Here is a 22716-nt window from a genome sequence, read left to right as displayed (position 1 = left end):
TCTGGTACAAGAGGTGAATATAGCTTAACTGCTTGGTAAGAACAACCATAATATAATTAAATTTAACATACTTGGGGGGGGGGGAGGAAGAGGACGACACCAAAGAAGCCCACCACAGTAGCATTTAACTTCAGAAAGGGAACTACACTAAAACGAGGCGGCCAGTTAAACAGAAATTAAAACGGTACAGTCACAAGAGTGAAATTCCCGCAAGCTGCACAGAAACTTTTTAAATACGCCATAATAGAGGCTCAACTTAAATGTATTCCCCAAATTAAAAAACATACTAAGAGAACAAAAAAAGTGCCACCATGGCTAAACAAAGTAAAAGAAATGGTTAGAGGCAAAAAGGCATCCTTTAAAAATTGGAAGTTAAATCCTACTAAGGATAACAGAAAGAAGCATAAACTCTGGGAAGTCAAACGTAAAAGTATAATTAGGCAGGCCAAAAAGGAATTTGAAGAGCAACAAGCCAAAGACCCAAAATCTAACAGCAAAAAAAATGTTTAAATACATCAGAAACAGGAAGCCTGCCAAACAATCAGTGGGGCCCCTGGAAGATTGAGGTGCTTAAAGGAGCACTCAAAGAAGACATGGCCATTGTGGAAAAGCTGAATGAATTTTTTGCATAGGTGTTCACTGAAAAGGATATGAGCCATTCTTTTTAGGTGACAAATCTGAGGAATTGTCCCAGATTGAGGTGTCAGTAGAGGAGGTTTGGGGATTAATTAAACAGCAGTAAGTCACCAGGACCAGATGGTATTCACTCAAAAGTTCTGAAGGAACTCAGATATGAAATTGCAGAACTACTAACTGTGCTACGTAAGCTATCACTTAAATCATCTTCTGTACTAGATGACTGGAGGATAGCTAGTGAGACAGATTTCTTTTTCTTTTTTTTTTCCCCCTTTCTTTTTTTCCTTTTTTTTTTTTTTTTTTTAAAAAAAGGCTCCAGGGGTGATCCTTGCAATTGTAGGCCGGGAAGCCTAACTTCAGTACCAGGAAAATGGTTGAAAGTATAGTAAAGAACAGAATTATCAGACACACAGATGAACAAGATTTGTTGGGCAAGAGTCAACTTTGCCTTTGTAAAGGGAAATCATGCCTCACCAATCTGTTAGAATTCTTTGAGGGAGTCAAACAAACATGTGGACAAGGGTGATCCAGTGGACATAGTGTACTTGGACTTTCAGATAGCCTTTGACAAGGTCCCTTACCAAAAGGTCTTAAGCAAACTAAGAAGTCATGGGATAAGAGGGAAGGCCCTCTCATGGATCAGTAACTGGTTAAAAAGACAGAAAACAAAGGGTAGAAATAAATGGTCAGTTTTCAGAAAGGAGAGAGGTAAATAGTGGTGTCCCCCAAGGATCTGCACTGGGACCAGTGCTGTTCAACATTCATAAATGATCTGGAAAAAGAGGTAAACAGGTGGCAAAATCTGCAGGTGATATAAAATTACTCAAGCTAGTTAAGTCCAAAGCAGACTGTGAAGAGTCACAAAGGGAGCTCACAAAACTAGGTGACCGGGCAACAAAACGGTAGGTGAAATTCAACGTTGGTAAATCAAAGTACTGCACATTGGAAATCATAATCCCAACTATACATACAAAATGATGGGGTCTAATTTAGCTGTTACCACTCAAGAAAGAGATCTTGGAGTCATTATGGATAGTTCTCTTAAAACATTGCCTCAATGTGCAGCAGAAGTCAAATAAGCTAACAGAAAGTTAGGATGCATTAATTAAAGGATAGATTTTTTTTTTTAAAAGATCATTATGCCACTATGTAAATCCATGGGACGCCCACACTACTATACTACATGCAATTCTGGTCACCCCACCACAAAAATAACATATTAGAATTAGAAAAGGTACAGAGAAGAGCAACAAAAATGATCAAAGATATGGAACAGTTTCTATATGAGGAGAGACGAAAAAATAGACTGTTCAGCTGGGAATAGAGATGACAAAGAGAGAATATGACAGAGGTCTATGAAATTGTGACTGGTGTGGAGAAAAAGTGTTACTTACTCCTTCACATAAAACAAGAATTAAAAGAGAACTAGATAAATTCATGGAGGTTAAGTCCATTAATGGCTATTAGCCAGGATGGGTAAGGAATGGTGTCCCTAGCCTCTGTTTGTCAGAGGGTGGAGATGGATGGCAGGAGAGAGATCACTTGATCATTACCTGTTAGGTTCACTCCCTCTGGGGCACCTGGCATTGGCCACTGTCAGTAGACAGGATACTGGGCTGGATGGACCTTTGGCCTGACCCAGTATGGCCAGTCTTATGTTCTTAAGAACCAAGAATCACCCAATGAAATTAATAGGCAGCAGGTTTAAAACAAACAAAAGGAAGAACTTCTTCATACAACACATAGTCAACCTGTAAAACTCATTGCCAGGGGACGTTGTGAAGACCAAAAGTATAAGTGGGTTCAAAAAAGAATGAGGTGAGTTCTGGAAGTTAGGTCCATCAATGACTATTAGCTAAGATGGTCAGGGATGCAACCCTATGCCCTGGGTGTCCCAAGCCTCTGATTGCCAAAAGCTAAGTGTGGATGTCAAGGGATGGATCATTCTATGATTGCCCACTCTGTTCAATCCCTCTGAAGCAACTGGCATTGACCACTGTTGAAAGACAGGATACTGGGCTAGATGAATCATGGCCATGCTTATGTTCTTATGTAAATTCTGAGAAGTCCATCTGCACTGAGTGTGCTCCAATCCAGCAGGGGCTGCAGGGACAAAACAGGACATTCCCTACAATTGCTGTTCCAGGCTGCTGTGGTTTCAGAAAATGGAACTGAGAGCAGGATGACTGTTTCTCTTGTGTTCCCATTTCTAGCATCCAAGATGAGTGGAAGAAAAGGAGGAACAGTCTGCCTGGAATGCAGATAGGTGAGGAATTTGGAGGGTGGTGGAAGGAGAGTGTATAGAATCTATTGGGTGGAGAAGAGCAGAGGAGGAAAGGGAGCGGGTAAAGAGGTTGTACAGATGCAAAGGGGAGGGTATCGGGACACAAAAAAGGGTGCAAAAAGGAACAGGAGATAGGAGCAAAAGACAGGATGGATTGGTTGGCTAGAAGCTGGGAAGACACATAGGCAAGAGGTAGATAGGTTGCATAGAAGAGGCATAGAAGAGGCAGACAGGTTGGGGGCACATGGGTTCTATAAATGCTACAGAACAGTCACCCCTAGAACCTGGAATTGAATCAATTTTTACCAAGTCTCAATATTCCTCTGAGGTCAGCAAATAGCAGATACCCACCAGCAAAGTATGTGCCCCCATCCCCATCTAGTAGCAGGTCCACATGGCCTCTATCACTACCACTTACACCATGTGATCAAGAAGAGACAGAGGACTGTACTGGGGATCTTACGATCCCAAACCTGCTGATGACCTAGGATCACTATTGTTCCATATGATGGTGGGTTGTTGTTTTTTTAAATGTTTACATATAAAAAAAGCTAGGAAGTTATATTAAAAAACCTAACATTAAAAGAATGTTAAGATTGCTAAGTCAATTGTTTGAAAGTTAGGAAACCCCAAAATTAAGGTTGCCTGTGTAACCTTAATTCAACCTCCTTGTGCATAGGCATTATGATGTATAGTCTTTAAGCATATGATCACATACTAATTTTCCCCAGGACCCCTGCCTCGTTCAGTGCACAGTATGGACAACACTTTGGGAATTAATCAGAGTTGTGTAGTGAATGACACTGTTTCTGTAGGACCCCTGCCTTACTTGTTGCAGAAGTTTGAAGGTGGGTAGTGAATGAGGCAAGAAACTGCAGGAGGAAATAGGACTGCCTCACTGTTAAGGAATTTGAACAGCACACTGGAGAACTGGATTCTAACCCTGCCCCTGCTACAGAGTTCCTATGTGACTCTCGCCAAGTCACTCACACTTAAACCAAACTTTTCATGGGAGATCACTAACTGTGCGCTCCTCATTTTCTAGGAACCCAACATGAGACACCTGGGGGCCGATTTGCAGAAGTGCTGAGCACTCACAGTTGCAACTTAGGTCAATGGGAGCTGTGCTTTGAACATATAAAATACTAAGTACTCTGAAAAAAATCAAGCCCTAGGCTTCTCAAATTGGGAACCCAGAATTAATGGGTACTTCACTCAATCTTTTCTCTCTCTTTGCCTCAGTTCCTCAGCTGTAAAGTGATAATACCACCTAATCTCAGAGGGGAGAAATGAAGATAAATTCATTAAATGTTTGTGAAGCACTCATATACTATGAGAACACCACAGAAATAATTTTGTATTCAGTGGATGGTGTGTGTTAAGTAAGGTCTGGGGCCACACAATGAATGATGAAAATAAAAATCAATATTGAATACTTATGCATTTGTAAAATAAGAAGGGGGGTACTATGGAAAAAATAATATGTGATTGTGTAATTAAAGACTAACAATGAGTATGCATAGGCAACCTTAATTCTATCATTCCAATCTTCTGAGTGTTTGACTTGGCAACCTTACTTTTAAGTATAGTTTTTTATGTAAATTTCTTTAGTGTCTTATTCATATACATTACTTATTGTAAAACATTATTCCCTTTAGGACCACCACTATCTCTATGCTTTGTTTCTCTTCTTTCTCTATCTTCCTTTGCCTGTTTCACTCCCACTTCCGCATATTTACTAGTCTTCTGTAATTTTCTCAGCATTTCCATCCCTCAAGAAATTCTCAATTTTCAGCCAAGTGTGCTCCTCCATTTCACTTCACTACTGCCCACTTCATTCCATCCACCAAAATGATCATTGATTAGATGGCTAATGCTGAAACTGAAGGGTCATTACTGGGCTTTAATCTGAATGAATATCAACTTGGGGAATGGGGGAAAGTAGCTCACACCCTTAAATCATGGTTTCAAGCTATCTGCAGAATTAGGCCAACATCAAAGCATGAGTTACACTTAGTTCACATTTGGAAGGTTCTCTCTGTAAATAGTAGGGCTAGAGACTTGGGGTTTTTTAAATGAAAGCTCAGATGATAGAGAATCTGAATGTCATGTAGGCCAATAAATACATTATGTGGGTTGTATGTTTGATACCCCTGCTCCAAGAGAACACTCCAGGAAGAGGGCTTATGAAAATGACAACGCCTTGAACTAAATTCATCCTTGGTTCAACCTCCACTGAAGTCAAAAACACAAGGCATAAAGTTGGTCCCTGAACTACTGACATAATGGAGCCATTTAGAACTGCACAAGTACTTATGTGGTATATTTGACAGACTATTTAACTTTCTGACTCCAACTTTTCTTTAGCACATAGCACAGAAATTATTTCCCAAAAGGGAAAAAAGATAAGATCATCACTTAGATTAATATCCATATACACTACACTAAATAAAACAATCTTCTTTATAGATCTATAGACAATATAAAATCTTATTCTATCAGATGGCATCCTTTTCTTCACAGCAGTCAATGAACCTCTGTAGTAGTAGATTGCCGTTAGTAACAAGAACACAGTGGCAACTGATTTAGGTAGAAGCAGGCTTTTCAAGATCTCCTCCAATAGTGTACATGTGCAGTTTTCAACTATGAGTGTGCTACAGTGCCACAGGGAAACAAGATACTAGTTCAGGGAAGGACCAGATTTTCAAGTCTCCCCCCCACTTTCTGGAAGTGACATGGGTGCAAAGTATTGAATAAGTTACTGAGGACTACAACTACACCCAGCAGTCTGAATGTCAAGTGGTGTACTTGTGACATATGGAGTCTGGTGGCCTGGGGCTAAATGTGTGTGAGGAACCTCAAAAGCCAGGATCCACCCTCAGATATACTTTGAAGATCCAGTAGTAAGGAATTATGTATATATTCAATTTTTTCACATCCACACCTAAGTCTTTGGTAGGAGAGGACATGTTTATGGATTATTTTAAAATCATTCCAAAATGTACTAAGACCCATACCCCGTGAAACTTACAAACTACTTTAGGACATGATGCAATAAGGTAACAAAAGGTATGAGGAAGAACAGACAAAGGTAACAACAGTAAGGCAATGTGGATACTCAGCAAAGCTTAGTGCATAGCATTTGGTATATGCAAATGGAGAGGTTTCTTTTCTCCTCCCCTCACTTAAAAAGATAAATTAGCAAATGATTTATTCAGCTACTTTCCTCTAGCCACCAGAGAGAGCATAAGTGTGTATCCAGTAGGTTTTTAAACAGCAAGAGGGCAGTGGATTTGCAGACCACATTCTGCAAGCTAGAAGATGATCTTGAGAGTACTGGCCCTGCAAGTGTGGTGGTTTTGACACATTTGGTTGGCTTTTCACAGGCACTCTATAATGGGGTAGTCTTCCCCTTTAGGGGCTGGGGAGCCTGAGGCAAGCCTGTACAGTTCTGAGGCACAGTTCTTTTAGAATAGGTGATTGGGCCTGGCAGAGCGGGATCATCAGACCAAGCTAGGAATGGGTCAGGTGACTGCCTGATGAGCATCTGATTCCTATAAAGTCTGAAAGAGCTCACTCTCAGGACTTGTCTCTACTACCCACCAGATCGGAGGGCAGCGATTGATCCAGTAGGGGTCGATATAGCGTGTCTAGTATAGATGCGATAATCGACCACTGAGCGCTCTCCAGTCGACTCAGGTACTCCACCAGAACGAGTAGCGCAAGCGGAGTCAACGGGAGAGCGCCAGCTGTCGACTTACCGCAGTGAAGACAGCGCATAAGTAGATCTAAGTACATTGACTTCAGCTATGCTATTCACGTAGCTGAAGTTGCGCATCTTAGATCATCTCCGCACGGTAGTGTAGACAAGCCCTGAGATGGGGGACCCATAGAAAGCAGGCTAGCTCCAGGGGCAGGTCCTGGAGAAGGTGGATTGCCCTGCAGATGCTCTATAGGTGGCCTCGGGAAGTGCTGCCAAGAGTAGGGAAGCTCTGGAAAGAAAGCCCCTGGGTCAAGGGCAAGGCAGCTGTTGGATTTATGCTGAACTATTTTACTTTTGGTGTTTGCTAAAGATTGTCAGTGCAATCAATATATGGTGCCTAAAGAAAGGGACTGAACAGACCCTGGGCATGGCATTTAATCATTCCAGGACTAGGGAGACAGAACAGCAGCCTACACACAATCGTGAAATGGGAGACATCACGTCCTCTTCTGGATCAGATATACAGGTCAATACACAACCATAATCCAGTCCAACAATATTATCTTAAAAGGTACATTCTGAAATCATATAGGATGAAAAGTCAGTTCTACTTTTCAGATGAGCAAAATCCTCCAAATCCAAAATTAACACCTCAACTCCACCAAAAGCAGGTGCAAAAGCCTCTAGTCTTCCCAACTTACAAATACAATAATGCAATTGTCAATACAAAATACAGCAGCACATAGGTGATAAATGTAAGAACATTCTCTCTGTAAATAGTAGGGCTAGAGACTTATCAAATTAAACCTATGGAACATTATTCTAACTGCAATACTGAATTTATTTCCAAATGTAACGAGTCTCACATATTTAATTTGCTTTAAAATGCAGCCAAAATACAACAGCCAGTATTGTTATGCTGCAGGAATTAGGGAGACTTGTTGCATAATGTGCATTCGGGAAGCTACAGACTACATAGTGCCTTGCTTGTATAATTAAAATCTCTTTCGATTGCTAACGGTAAAACTTCATCTAAATATAGAATTTTTAAAGAACAAAGAAATCATTTTCAGTTTTTTTCTATCATCAGATATTGCAACCTTGTTTTAGAAGGGAAACAGAGGGAAAAATTGTTTAGGAGACAGTGCTGGGCCAGAAAAACAAGCAGCCATACTTTTATGAGAAGTGGGATTTCAGGCTGAATAACTCAAAACTGAAAAGCCAGTCAGCCTGTGGGGTGGATAGGTCACTGTACCACTTTGCCTGCATTTCCCAAAAACTGATTATTTCCCCCCTCCATCTACCAGTACAGCAGCCACAAAATTTCCAGGTACTTCCCCCACAGTCTATCCAGCCTTTTGGTTTTATGCCAAGAAACTCATTAAGCATCACACTATATAGCTCTTGCTTCATATTGTGCCTGAAGCCATACTATTTAGGGTATCAATCTTGTCAGATATAAGCTGCCTGACCCTGTTTTGACTGAACCACTGGCCCTGCACCGGTGGTGCAGTTTTTCAGCAGATATTAAAAACGCAGGAACTGGCCACTCCTGGGAATAATACCTTTTTGCAGGAGTGGGACTGTTCTGATCACATTACATTCTGGCTGCCTATTTCCCCCCCTGTAACAACATACAGTATTAGATACCTTAAAATGGTTTGCAACATTTCTATATACTGTTAAATAGCTCCAGAGTTCTATCCTACAAAGGGGCACATTTCAGAAGTGGATGAAACAGTCCTGACAGCAAAGCCTGTGAAATGCTATATAAGTAATCTATTTTTGCAAAAGGAAAAAAATATACAAATAAGATGGACCACTATGTGTCCAGTAGGAAGGAAGGAAGAGGACCTTCTAATAAAATTTTTTTAAAAAGTACTTTTTAAAAGGTTGACCAGGAAAGGTGGGGGTGGAAGAAAAGGTCCCCACACTTTGCTTCTTTATGCAGCATAAAGGAAGCCTGAAATTTGGGGAGGGGTAATTTTTTTCTATTAGAAATTCAGATTTTTGTCTACCCTCTTTAACCTGGAAGACTCTACAGGCAATTGTTATGAAGAAGAAATCAGATACAATATAAATGAAACCTGAGAGGGGAAACTATTTTTATTTGGAATGTTTAAACCATGTTGTGTTTGGATAACAGTTAAGAAACACTAGAGAAAAGTCTCAAAGATTTGACATCTTCAACCCCTTAATATTAAGAATGAGAAAGCTCGTAATCCATATTTCAGACCTATGAGTGCAGCAAAATTAGGGAAGAAAAACAAGCAGGTTTTGGGGTCAAGTTTTCAGGAACTTCACACAAAATACAGAAGCCAATTTTCCCCCCTTTTGCATGTCACCTATGAAGACTGATTTAAAATTTAATCTAGTTGTAAAAATTGAACAATTTTTAAATAATTTGTAGGAAATCTTCATTTTACCTGTTTGTTATGTGGCCAGATCCTCCGCTTACCTAAATAAATAGCAAAACTCATTGACTTCAATGGTGGCAGAATCAGGCCAATAGCTTGTGACCAAGGAAGTGCCACTCAGGTAAATGCATTAAGGTGGCTAAGCATTTTGAGGATCGTCTTAAAATAAGTTATTAGAAAAAATAGTGCAACACAGACACTTATGTGTACATATTAAGTAGTGTCAAACTGCAAGGGGGGGGAGTTTAATATTAACTCCAATTAAATTATTTGTTTAGTCTGTGATAGCTCCCAACCAGCATCAGGGCCTCATTGCACTAAGAGTTTGTAGAAAAATACAGAAAGACAATTTCAGTCTCAAAGAACTTACAAACTTACAAAAAGACAAGAGATATAAAATGTGGGTATAAGGGATATAGCATAAAAGTAGTCAGGGCAAGAACAGCATAAGTCTTGTAAGTTTGTTTTATATATATATATATATATATATATACACACACACACACACAGAACAAAGACTTGAACCTACAATCGCTCTGATGATTTTACTTATATGCTATATCCTTCTTCCCGACCTTTTATCTTTTTTGTCATCTATTTTTATGACAAGGACTTCATTTTAGGTTTAAAGGATATTTTGAGAGAGTTCCATTCCAGGTGGATAGGAAAAATGTGTTTCATTCCAGGGGCTAGTTGGGGGAAGGAAGTGGGATAGGAAAGAACTGTTCAAGCAGGAGCAGATAAAGTGCAAGGGAACCTGAGGGGGAAGAGAGAAGATGGCAAGCAAAATAATAAGCAGGGAGAATTAGATTAGGCAGATGACGAGATGCTGCAGTGGGAGAGGTTCAAGATGAAGAGGCCACCAACTACTAGCAATACAGCCAGGGCCGGCTCCAGGCACCAGCTTGGCAAGCAGGTGCTTGGGGCGGCCACTCCGGAGAGGGGCGGCAGGTCCAGCCATTCGGTGGCAATTCAGCAGACGGTCCCTCACTCCTGCTCGGCGCGAAGGACCTCCCGCCGAATTACCGCCGCAGATCGCGGCTTTTTTTTTTTTTTTTTTTTTTTTTGGCTGCTTGGGGCAGCCAAAACCCTGGAGCCGGCCCTGAATACAGCACATGAAAAAAGAAATCCAGAATCTAAGTTTAAGCTGAGTGAATGATGTCAAGAAGCAATGCAGGATCCTCCTGGCTATTACTGCTGATTCCCATTTGGAGGGGAGGCTGCCGAGGCTGGTGTCCTAGGAAGTGGTGAAGATGTCTGTTATACATTAAAGCACTATTGTAATACAGTAATAATGATCCTAAATTACCCACATCTTTGGCTGTGGCTGGTACTGGCTGCTTTGAGTAAAGAGCAGCAAACAGCTTGTGCATGTGTGTTTTTCTACACAATATTTTGTATTAAAAGATAAACCTGAGAAACTATGAAAGTCTCCCACCTTCATGCTTTCATCTGCTAAGTTACACTTCTATTGTCACAAACAAAATCAGCAAAACTCAATGTCATAGCAATAAAACAGTAGTGATGGATTGTGATTGTTTCTGTTGACTCAGCAAAGAGGTATTAAAAACAGCAAAACATTTTGAAAACTCCTTCTGTAATTGGTATTCTTTAGTAAAATCATTTTAGCTATGTATGGTATTACAACAAATTCATTGCAGCTGTCTTTTAAAACTTGCAGTTGCAGGTTCTCCCTGTACTCCTCCTACAGTTTGACCAGCCTTTTTTTAAAAAAAATAAATAAAATTAAAAAGGCATTTGGGAGCATTAAGCTATTCCCAATTTAAAACATTTTTGAAAAAATACAAAAATGAAATGAGAAAACCACCGGAGGAGGAGGGGCAGAAGACACTTTGGAAAGATCATTTCTGACAGGAGAAGGGAGCTGGAGCAATAGGGCACAGGGGAGAGTCTGAACCAAAAACCTGGAAAAACAAACATACTAACGTAATTAATTTCCTCAAATTATTTTTAAATCTACAAAGAAATCCTTAGGAGTAATTTTACAACATAGTTTTGGTGGGGTTTTTTGGGTAACAATCTTGTCCCAATCCACATCAATCAAATTAATAAGTAGAGAGAAAGACAATGCATGCAAAATATACCACTATCTTAATCAAAGGCCCATTTTGTAACTGCAATAAGATGAATTGTGTAGTAGTGCTGATAAATGCACAAACTGTTTGCATTTGAAGCATTTCTATCTCAAGCCCTAACACACCTAAGATGTACAGCCTGTCATGCCTTAAGATTTAATTATCAAAACTTGCCAGGGGAAGGGGGGAGGGCATTCTCTCATTCATCAATAGGAAAGTTCCCTTGGCAAACGGGGACCAGCAACAACAGAATGAAATGCAGAACTGAGACAGTTCTGCTTTGCTTATCAGAGGGGTAGCCGTGTTAGTCTGAATCTGTAAAAAGCAACAGAGGGTCCTGTGGCACCTTTAAGACTAACAGAAGTATTGGGAGCATAAGCTTTCGTGGGTAAGAACCTCACTTCTCCATTACTTGCATCTGAAGAAGTGAGGTTCTTACCCACGAAAGCTTATGCTCCCAATACTTCTGTTAGTCTTAAAGGTGCCATAGAACCCTCTGTTGCTGCTTTGCTTATGTTTCTCAACAGGCACGGTAAAGGCAAACTCCATATTTAAGCCCTGCTCTGCAATTAGATTCCCACACAGGCAGTTTTTTGAACTTATGTACATCCAACTGCAGCATCAGAACCTCACTAAACATTAGTTAACGATGGATGGTACAAAAGATGGGGCTGGTCAGCAGGATTCAGGAACTGCATCTTAATAAGCCTCACAACTTCCCCAACAAGTGCTATGTTTGAATCTCAGATGAGTTGGAGGTGCATTTGTAGTATGGACTTGGAGTAAAGCGATTTAGCTCTTCAGCAACATTTTTCAAACTGTGTTACAAATCTTTAGCGTCACTTCTTTTGAAGGTAAATGTCATATCCTATGTGGTTTAGGTGTCTACAACCTGTGGTTTTCAAATAGAAGCCATTCAAAAAAGCAAAAATGAGAAAAACTTCAAGATTAAATGAACAATCCTTCAGATCCTGATTTTGTTTTGGAATAGCTAATCACCATCCTGAGCATTATGCTTGTATCTTGCATCTCCTTCCCCACTTTCTGATTCTGTCTTTATAGATCAGCATTTCAAACATGTAACAGACATCATCCTGCCACATACAGGACCTAGTTGTCTTACAACTCAAAATGCGCGAATAGTGATAAAGCCAACTACACATTTATTTATCTATGCTGTTGTATAAGCTTACAAATTACCAGTTTAAAACAATCATTATGAATGGAGGTGCTTCTCACATTCATAAATTTTCAGAAATTTTCCATGTTCTGTCTCAGAAAGTAGGTTTTTTGTGCATAAAAGTTTGAACAAAATCTTGTTATCTGTCTTTTGAATCTGTGGGATGGTGCAGGTAAAATACTTCTCCTGCTTAAAAGGCTCTGCAAAAAAAAAAAGGGGGGGGGGGGGAAAGTTTGAAAGCGGATACTTGGTATGCAGGTGAGCCATTGCTTTAATAAATTTCAAAATTGCTTAGTGACCATACAGACTCTTCATTTGAGAGGGGTATTGCTCCAGGTTAGACACAATGCAAATACATGCACAATTTGAACCGCACACTTCTCAAACTTGTTAAAAGGCAGTCTTTGCCTAAGTTGTTTGTTGCCTCATAACTTCCATCTTCTTGTCCCCAGACAGTCCCCAATCTACTCATTCTACCTACCTAAGTTTTATACTACTGCCCACTACTGTAGTATCTGACGCCCAGATCCTCAGGAATTATTTTAACATATGACTACATACTTAGTATGTTGAAACTAACCACATTAGTATATGTTATTAGTTGGTTATAAATTTTAAGTTTTACAATGAATTAAAACATTGCAAAAGTATCTTTACTAGTCGCAAAAATCCTACTTTTGTATATGATCAAAAACTGAGTATTTTTCTGACTTACATATCTATCCTCAAGATGTGGCAAATATAATCTCAATCCATTGGGCTAATCTAGCAAGACTAGTAAACACAAAGTCTGATCCCAAAGGCAATCCTAAAACTGAAGGGTGGAGGGGAGGGAGGACAAGGGATTGGAGAATGTGTGTGACCAGCCTGCTACCCTGATAAATTCTTCCTCTGGCTCTGCTCAGCCACTTGCACCTTAGACCACACTTTAGGAAGAGTATGCATAGCCAATTATGCATGTACTGTCCTCAAAGTCAAGTCTGGGGTGCAGTGGCTGAGCAGAGCCTATTACTACTGACATTTAAGACGAGGCCTTCTCCCCCCAAACCTCCATTCCCATTTTGAATCTCAGGTTTGAGATGCCACTCAGAAAAAGAATTCACAGTTTGTATATGAACATCAGACCAGAAGTTTGTCCTTGAAGGAGGTACAATACAATGCAACTTCACTTTTAAAAAAATCATTAACCTTAAGTGCTAACATGACTGCAGAAAAGTTGCATCAACCTACTTGACAACCGAACTAGAGAACCAAGTTGTCCATGGACAAGTGTCAACTCAAAGTTTTTGTTTTGTTTTGTAGTCTGAGGCTACATCTACACTAGAAACTTCAAAGCACTGCTGCTGGAGCTCTCCTGCGGCAGCGCTTTGAAGTGTGAGTGTGGTCACACGTGACGGTAAACCACCTCCACGAGGGGAATAGCTCTGAGTGCTGGGAGCTGTGCTCTTGCTGCGCTCAGGGGGGTGATTTTTCTCACACACACATACACACACACCCGAACCAGCAAGTTAGAACGTTATAAAATGTAAGTGTAGACAATCCCCGAACTTCTGTACAAGTCCTTTACATAGTAAATTTTGTGACTACAGAAGAAAGTGGAGACAGAGCTTTCTGAATATTTTAACTACAGTGGATTCTGTCAAGAGTATAGCCAATAATAGCTAAAACCAAGAAGTTGGTGAACTTGCAACATGACATACCCTTAAAATAAAAAGCTGAAATAAAAAGAACATAAGCCCTAATGCAGCAGTGCATAAGTCAACACTGGATTTCAACCTCTACGGGTCTGCAGACTATGTTTAAGATTTCCAAAGAGGTCCGGCACCTCATTCAACATTTTTTAGGGGTCCACAAATGAAAAAAGAGTGCAGCGGTTTTCAACAACAGCTTGGAGTTTGGACAAAACTTCTCCTATTGGCAGGCTATTCCACAACTGTATATTATAGAGATTCTTGTAACTTTCTTCTGGAGTATCTGGTACTGTCTGACCACTGTCATAGACAAGATACTGTGCTACACAGACCAAAGATCTCAATTGGTACAGAAAGGGCTCTAGAACACAAAGGTTCTCATACTGCTGCCTGCAGACCACTAGCAGTCTGAAGTGCTGGTGGTCATATGGCTTCTTGTCTCCACTTCCTAAATTGCATTAGGGACAACTACAAATATACTGAATATGTTCTAAGTCAGCAATTGCTATAGTTGAAACAGAGATGTTGTGCAATCATGAATGGATGAGATGATCGACATGAGTATCCCTATTAAAACACAATTTACCCTATGAACGAGCTTGAGAATTCCTTCTACAAACCATTACAGAGTTTCAAGAATTTTATCTCATCTTCAAAACAGTTTTATTATGCAGTTGTTTGTAATTAAGTACTGTTAAACCTTTTGGGATAAAAATGGTGGATTTTGGCAACAAAGACTGGTAAAGGAAAAAATTCTACAAGTATGCAAAGATCACTTTCTGGAAACGAAGCTATTATTAGTAGTATTAAATTAATCCTTATATAATCAATTACATACAAACTTGGGTCTGTTACGGACAGGGTCATACATGTTTTATTGTTTACTGCTTAGAAACATAAGCTACAATCAATGGGCAATACCTAAAAATGTGTATGAAGCATTGTAAATAAAAGTTTATCATCCCACATCATCACACTGTATTGGTTAGCTTTCACAACATACAGCTGTCAGTAAGGAATCACCATCCTTGATCTTCTAACAGCAGCATTATGATGAGTTTTAAACATAAATTTCTAATTTGTTTTTTCAAAGGAAGGGATTGTTCCAAGACAAAGCTTTCCAGATACGGATACTTTCCTCAAGACAATAAATAGATACAGTAAAATCTCAGAGTTACAGACACCTTGGGAATGGAGGTTGTCCGTAACTCTGAACAAGACATTACGGACTTTAGCAGAGGAGATAGGGCTGCAGCCGCAGGGTGAGGGGTGGGGTCAGGGCTTCTGACCCTAGGCGCCGCCAGGGCTCCCGGGTTTTAGATCGGGGGGGGGGGGGGGGAGGGAGAGCGCTGGAGCACCAGGGCTTTAGATCTGGGGCGGGAGCGCTGGAGCTTGGGGCTTCAGCCCCGCTGCTCCATTCTGGTTTCAGCCCTGCAGAGGGCGCCGGGATCGTGGCTTCAGCCTCTGCTCCCAGTTTCGGGGAAGGGAGGGGGCACCAGGGATTGGGGCTTCAGCCCCCCCCGCTCTCCTCCCAGTTTCGGCGCCAGAGGGGTGTTAGCTATGGGGGAAGGGAGGAAAGTGCTGGGGCTGAAACCGGCACTCCCCTCGTAGCTAAAGCCCCGATCCCCAGCGTCCTCCACACACACCCCCGGCTGAAACCAGGAGTGGAGCTGCAGGGCTGAAGTTCCGATCCCCAACGCGATCAATCGATCAATCAATCAATCCATCCATCCCTGGCATTGGTGTCCCCCCCAACCCCTCACTGAAACCAGGAGCAGATTCACGGGGCTGAAGCCCCGAGCCCTGGCACCCCCAGTGGGGTGAAGCCAGGAATGGAGCCAGGGGCTGAAGCCCCAAGCCCCAGCTCTCCCCCGCCCGGTCTAAAGCCCTTAGCCCCACTGCTCCCAAGGGTCAGAAGCCCCGAGCCCCCCCTCCACCCGTAGCCCTGACCCCAAACACACACCCTGCGGCTGCAGCCCCAACCCTCCTGTGGCTGAAGCCCCGACGCAGTATTTGTTTTTTTCGGTCTGCGCTGTTGCCTCATGGAGGACTTCCGGTTTCACAGGGTGTCCAGTAGACCAGTAAATCCATAACTCTGGTGTTCATATCTTTTAAATACAGTAGACCCTCAATGTTATATCATAACTTATTACAGGAGGCAGACATGTCATTCCCATTAAAACTTCTGGATTAAGTTTTAATCCCATATGCATTTAAGAGACTAAATAAATCCTTAAAACAAAATCCCAACACACTTACTTGTAATTAAAGCTTTGTCTATACAAGAAAGTTACAATGGGGAAAAGGCCAATTAGAGGTCATGGATCCACCAGTTCCCTGCCTCTCCCCAGATACCCTCTCTGCATCAGTGAAGGAGTGCCTGTGGAGCTATACTCCATGAGGTACACACTGCATCAATGGTCTCCAGCCCTGCACACATTAAAACCTTACAAAGCAAAGGGCATAGTTTACCCCAAGTATATTAATATCTTTACTGCCAATTGTCACAGTAGCTAGGCACTTCTGTTTTAAAAATTAAAGCCATAAACTATTGTGTCACCTGTACTCTGCAGAAAGAAAATTACTAGATCATCAAGTTGCAGACTGCACCTCGAATTTTAATTTTTCCTATTTGATCTGCAGAGGAGAAATTGTTTGGGAAAATCTCCAAGTCACCTATTTTTCTAACAAATATACTACTGCTCTGGAGAAGCTTCATTAGTTCAATTCATCCTAAACAAAGGTGAGCAAACCAGTTAACCATTTCAAAAAATGAATCCTAATACAAGCCCCACATATTGCCTTCCTTTTAAACATCATCTTGTACTTTTTCTTCTCCAGAATAAACAGCTTCTAGTCAACTACTGAATACCTTGAACAAGTTATTTTAACAATACTTCAACTTCTATGAGACAGTACTAAGGGACACCATCAAGGTGGACTCTAGTTATTTTCAAAAAGAAAATTAAAAATCAATTTCAGGTACTACAACTGTTCAAGTCCCCTTTCCAATTTTTGTGGGTTCTACAATCATTTCTTTAAAAGGTGTTTTCCTTTCCCCTGTTATTGGGTGAAATGCCTACTCAGATAAAGGGGAGACTAATTATGTTGGGGAAAATTAGTGCAAACTATTCGCTAACTGCAGTCAGATTCACAAAGTAAAAAGATTTTTCCTCAAATTTCAGGTGTTACTTGTAACAATAGGAGGTAAAACATTTTCAGAGAACTGTGCTTTTTTAATTGACTTTGCCTCTCATACATTATACTTGCTGCTCTAAATTTACACTGGTTAAATGCCTTATTTTAAGATCTGAGGCCATCCAAAATTTTGATTCACAGGAGAGTTACACGTGTAAATTCCTCATGCTTCAACAGGTAAATATTTCCCAAATATAAAGTTTAAACAGCTGATACTCATCCATTTATGATTTCAGGAGAACAACATAATATAGGGGGTTTTTTGCACAGAGTATACAGTGGGCTGTCAAAATGGAATTCTGCTCACAAAAATCAGATGGAGAAGCAATTAGAAGCTGCAGTGGAGATGGAGAAAAGTGACTTTGCCTGCTGACAGTATTCATGGTAGAAAGAATAGCAAGTCAAGAAAAAGAAAAGCAAACTCTATAAAATGGAAAAAAAGATGTGGAAAAGCATCTTACAGCTCAACGGGAATTTCTAAATGCATATTTATGTGAAATCAAGTATAATGCTATCTAGGCCCTGTTATATCATCACATTACAGCGGTAAGTAGTACTGCTATAAACAAAAATGAATTGGCATTTCCTGAATAACACCCGCCACACAAATCCTATTTATGAACCCCTTTGAATTCAGAGTTACAAGTTTGATACACATTTACCACATTTCTAGTAAAATTATGTTTGTGAAGAGGATACTTATGATTTTCTGCTCAGATCAAGACGACATTGGATTCAACAGAAGTCACTACTTAATAGCACTTTTACAGCTTTTTTTCTATATATTAACCACCACATTTTTGTGAAGCTTTCTATATCAAATAAAAATCTTAAGGACTGGTGCTGTGGTAAAATAAATTTAGGAAGTGCTAGAAGGACTGAAGGGTCATATTCAGTACAGATAACTGGGGGGCACACACTTTGTAATACTTGTAGACAAAGGTTATTGCATTTGCACATACCAGGGGCTTCTTGAATTCCTTCATTACAGGCCACAAGGTCCCCGTGTGCCATTCTTCCATCCATCTCTTTCAGCAGCTCCACACAAATTCCCCCAACCCCTCCCTCACGTTGGGACTCTGTGTACCCTCCTATTCTACCACTACAACCAGGGTCCCTCAACCTCCTCCCTGCCAGGGGTCTGTGTGCCTCCCATTCTCCATCTTCCCATACCAAGCTCCCCAATCTTCTCCCAAGGCCAGCAGTCAGTTCTCTGTGCCCTCCCATTACTCCTTCCCCCTATGTCAGAGGTTTTGTGTTCTCCCCACACCAGGGTCTCCCAATCTCCCCACACCAGAGGGTCCTGTGCACCCTCCCCATTCGTCCTCCCACATTCCAGGATCCCCCATTCTACCACCCATAGAAGGGGCTCTGTGCATATCTGCTTTCCCCATTCCTCCTCTCCCACCATAGCAGGGTACCCCACACTTCACGCCAGAAGGGGTTGTAACCACCCCTCCCCCTCTCATTCCAGTGTCCCCCATTCACCCCACCCCCAAGGGCTGTGCTCACACTCCTATTCCCCCCACTGTTATTTTTCCTTGTCTGGGAGGAAAGTCATTCAAGGTAGTAAGATGCTAAACTCTGCTGGGAGGACACACAGAGATGAGCCAGGGATACTGTTATGCTGGATGGCATTAATGGGTGCCATCAACCTGTTGTTTGATCTAGAAATAATTGCAGAGGTGCTTTTCTAATTGGATAGCTGAGACTCCATATGTCCGCCATTTTTCCCCTTTCATTTCCCCCCCAAATCACTAGAATTCTGCCATTTGACCCTTGGCACTTCTCCTGTTATTTTGGAATTGATCAGATGTGGTGTTCTAAACTTACTGCATTACTGAGAAACAGAGAAATGCAGGTTAGTTGAATGTAAGGCCTTCAGCCAATAAACAAGACAGGTGATGTGTTAAAGAAAAACCTGGAGCATTCCTTCAATACACTTGAAGCAATGTGGGTAATTACATGCTGAATAGCGGTCTCATCATATTTTTTAAAAACAAGCTGGCTCTTTCAAGATCAAAAATCTTCTTAAACCAGAAGTTAGGTGAAGAAATGGAAATATCCCAGCACAGTATCAGTGCTCACCATTTTCCTCCTCCTGCAGGAAGCAACTGCATGTCATACATGAAAGCCTTACTGTGAAGGAGGTCAACCTCCCAGCAGTAGTTAGGCCACCTCTTTTGGGAAGCACATGACAGTGTCCTGTAAGATGTGTCACCAGGTCACCCCAAAAAAGTTACACCCAACTGACAAGCTTCAGGTCATGGCCCTGTTTTATCACTACAAATCTCTCCTCTCTGTTTAAGGTCAAAGATAAAGCAGTTTGGGTGAAATATGACCCTTACAATGACTTACTTTGCTCATTGTAAACATTAAGACCCTGAATCTCAGATGTGGTTTAATGGAGGCATTTCAGCCCTCTCTCTCTTTTCCTACTCCGAATTACTCAGTGAGACATCATCATGGAAGCAGCCTAGATCTATGCTCCAACCTGGGAGGCAGCAAAGGACGGAAGTCCATATCCAAAGGCCCAAACAGCCTGATTAAAAAGAAGATTACTTGGATTTCCACCCTATAACTAAATCTAGGACTTCTCTATTATTAACCACAAACAATTTGACAGGGAATTAATATAAACTGAGAATTTATCAATTCAGATCCTATTATGATTTTATATTTGTGAAATTTACTAGCTGCAGAAAACTATTAATAATGATTACAGAGGAAGACAACAGAGAATTCTAAGATGTCTCACACCTCTTGAGATTTAAATAAAAGGTTTTCTTCCTTCCCCAGGCCTGTTTTAGTTTCTTCATAACTTGCATTTTTCTCACCATAATCTAAAATATAATTGTAAAGTTTCCAAACACCACACTCAAAGATGCAATGTGTTTCCATGTCTCTCTCCTGTCTCTCTTCCCTGCCTGAGCCACCCACAATCAGCACTTTATAGCACAGCCCTTTTCAAACTAAAAGCCTAAAACCTAGTACAGACATTTATATTTATCCCACTTTATACTTCCCTCACCGTCCTTGGGTATGTTCCATCATTTTCACCCCCTACCTCCCAACTGCATCATCTGTCAATTCATCGTTGATTTATATGGACAAATTTTTGCTCCTCCTCAGCCTCAGCCTAGGAGTAATTATAACCCACTTCTCACATGGGGAGCCTGGTACAACCCCGGTGTCCCCTGACCAGTGAAAGCTGGGCGGAGGGAGGCGAGGAAGGGAGTGAGACACTCACTCGCAGAGGTCACAATCCCCCAGTACCCAGAGTTTGCGGTGCAAGGGAATATAAGGAAATGACCACGCTTTATACAGTGCAGCTAGACGCGTCCCCGCACAGAGAGGGGGCGGGGACACCACCCACTGGCTGGGGGGGGGGGGCGGGCGGGGGAGAAAGAGAGTGGACCCATCCCTCTAATACATTGGACACCGGGCAGAGAAGCGGGTTAACTCTTCACCGGCCCCGCAGATACGCACACGGCGAGGCTTCCTCCCCTTCCCGGAGCCCCGTCACACGCGCGCTCCGGCCGCCAGACACATGGGCCCGGCCCGGCCCCTCCCCTCACACACGGGGGCCGGGCCGCGCCCCTCCCCTCTCCGTCCCGCATCGCCCCTCAGCCACATGGGCCTCCCCTCACCGGTCATTGAGCTGGTCCTCGGTGCCCGGCAGCGGATGCACCACGAAGTGGATCGATGTCATGTTGCGCTCCCCCCCCAGAGGCAGGCAGAGGCCGGGCACACAATGGGGGTGGGGGGGAGCTCGGCGTCTCCCCGGGGCGGCGGGGGCGCTCGCACCCGCAGACAGAGTCCTTCCCTCACCACAGCGACGCGACGCGGAATAGGGTGCGGGGGCCCGCGACGGCAGCGCCAGGAAGAGACTCGCTCCGCGCCGCACTCACACACGCACCGCCATCTTAACTTCCAGCGGCCCCTTCTCCATCCTCCCTCCCCCCTCCTTGCGCCGCGCCGGGTTGGGCGGGGCGTCGATTGACCGACCGCGATGTAAGGCGCGCGCTTACTGGCGCGTGGGTGGCCCATCGGCGGTGTGTCTGTAAGGACGTAGCGGATTGGGCCAGTGAGTCTGTAAAGCGTGACTACGTCAGACGTGAAGTACGTAGAGACCACGTGATCCTGGGAGACGCTGCGGGGGGCGGGTGTGGGGTTGCGGCGCGGGGGAGGGGAAGAGGGTGCGGCTGCGCGCCGCAACCTGGCGGGGGGGAGGCCCAGTCCCCCGCGCTCGGCTCATGGCGGCAGCTTGAGGCCTCCCTCCGGCCTAGGCTGGCGTGTCTGGGCGCTGGGTCCGCCGCGGTCCTGCCTGGAGGGCGGTGCCGGCACAGACAGGTCGGGGTTCGGGGCCTCCGCTCTGCATCTGCCTCGGGCGGCGTCTGCCGGGGAACGCTGGGAGCCCAGGCCGGCGACGGCTGGAAGGCGCTGCCGCACGGGAGTCTGCTGCCCGTGAGGGGCTGGCTGTCCGCAGCAGGGGCTGGGCTCACGGTCCCCTCTGCCCGCCGGCGTCTAACCTCCACAGGCGCTAACTGACGGCACTGACAGTGGTGTCTGGGCGCTTAAATACTTGTGAGTGGACCAGGATAGCGATTACAATCGCGTTTGCCAACTAACCACTAGCTAATACAGCCGACAACTGATTCCAGAAGAGGCCTACGCTCTGTCTTGGGGTGTCTTGAAGACTTTTCCCTGCTACCCTGATGGTTGGAAGAATACCCTTTCTTTCCTTGCCCCAAGTAGCTGTAGTGTGTGGACAGTTTAGCCCTGTTTCAGTCATGTGAGCTGGACTGGGAGGGTGAGACCGAAACATAACTAAAGCGAGGTTAAAAGCCATCCACAGCTGCTTTGGAGAGGGGAGCGATATTCAATCTTGAGTGTGGTTTGAGCCTGAAATGTTGCCTTCCCAAGTCAGCATCTAGCCTAAGTTTACTGTTGCTGTACCCATTTGTAAGGATCCATAACTGCAACTACACTTGCAAAGACAGCAAGAGGGCTACTTTCACCAGCACTAAATTCAGTTAAATCGGATTTCCCTCCCCACTATTACAGACTACATGTATTTTCAACTTGTGTAGACAAGTGCACTGACTTGTCACAATTTAAAAAGCATTTGTTTAAAACATTTAGATCACTAACACCCTGGATTACCAAAATGGAAAATTGTAATTTAGTTGGTCAGCAGTTAGTGCTTGCTATTTTGTTAGTTTGATCCAAAAAAGTTTCACTTTGGTTTATTTTTGTAATTGATCATGCTTCCACACACCAGGACAATGTTGCAATGTGTAGTTGCAAAATCACAGGGCTTTTTAAAAATATATGCATTTCTACAATGGAATAAATGTGTGGTCTCCTAGTCGAGTGTGCTATTTCCAACAGCAGCCAGAGCTACGGCTTTCAGAGAGTGGTTTAAGAACCCTGCAGTGAGCATATGTGCAGGGGAGATTCCACATAGTTCTCAGCCTGATCTGTTAGGTATTGACTTAAGCCTTAAAG

The 22716-nt window shown here is 42.8% G+C and overlaps 1 protein-coding gene across 2 annotated transcripts in view; it reads right to left on the bottom strand.

Moving 5' to 3' along the window:
* Positions 1–20917, bottom strand: part of UBR5 (ubiquitin protein ligase E3 component n-recognin 5) — a 144125-nt gene extending 123208 nt beyond the window's left edge. For both annotated transcript variants that reach the window (XM_065397837.1, XM_065397836.1), the window contains exon 1: positions 20856–20917. In XM_065397837.1, coding sequence (XP_065253909.1) covers positions 20856–20917 — 62 coding nt within the window. The remainder of the gene's footprint in view (positions 1–20855) is intronic.
* Positions 20918–22716: the final 1799 nt, after the last annotated feature.

The sequence above is a fragment of the Emys orbicularis genome, chromosome 2 (assembly GCF_028017835.1).
Source record: "Emys orbicularis isolate rEmyOrb1 chromosome 2, rEmyOrb1.hap1, whole genome shotgun sequence".
Classification (NCBI taxonomy): domain Eukaryota; kingdom Metazoa; phylum Chordata; order Testudines; family Emydidae; genus Emys; species Emys orbicularis.
The sequence above is the reverse complement of the archived record's forward strand: the minus strand, read 5'-3'. Positions and strand labels throughout refer to the sequence as shown.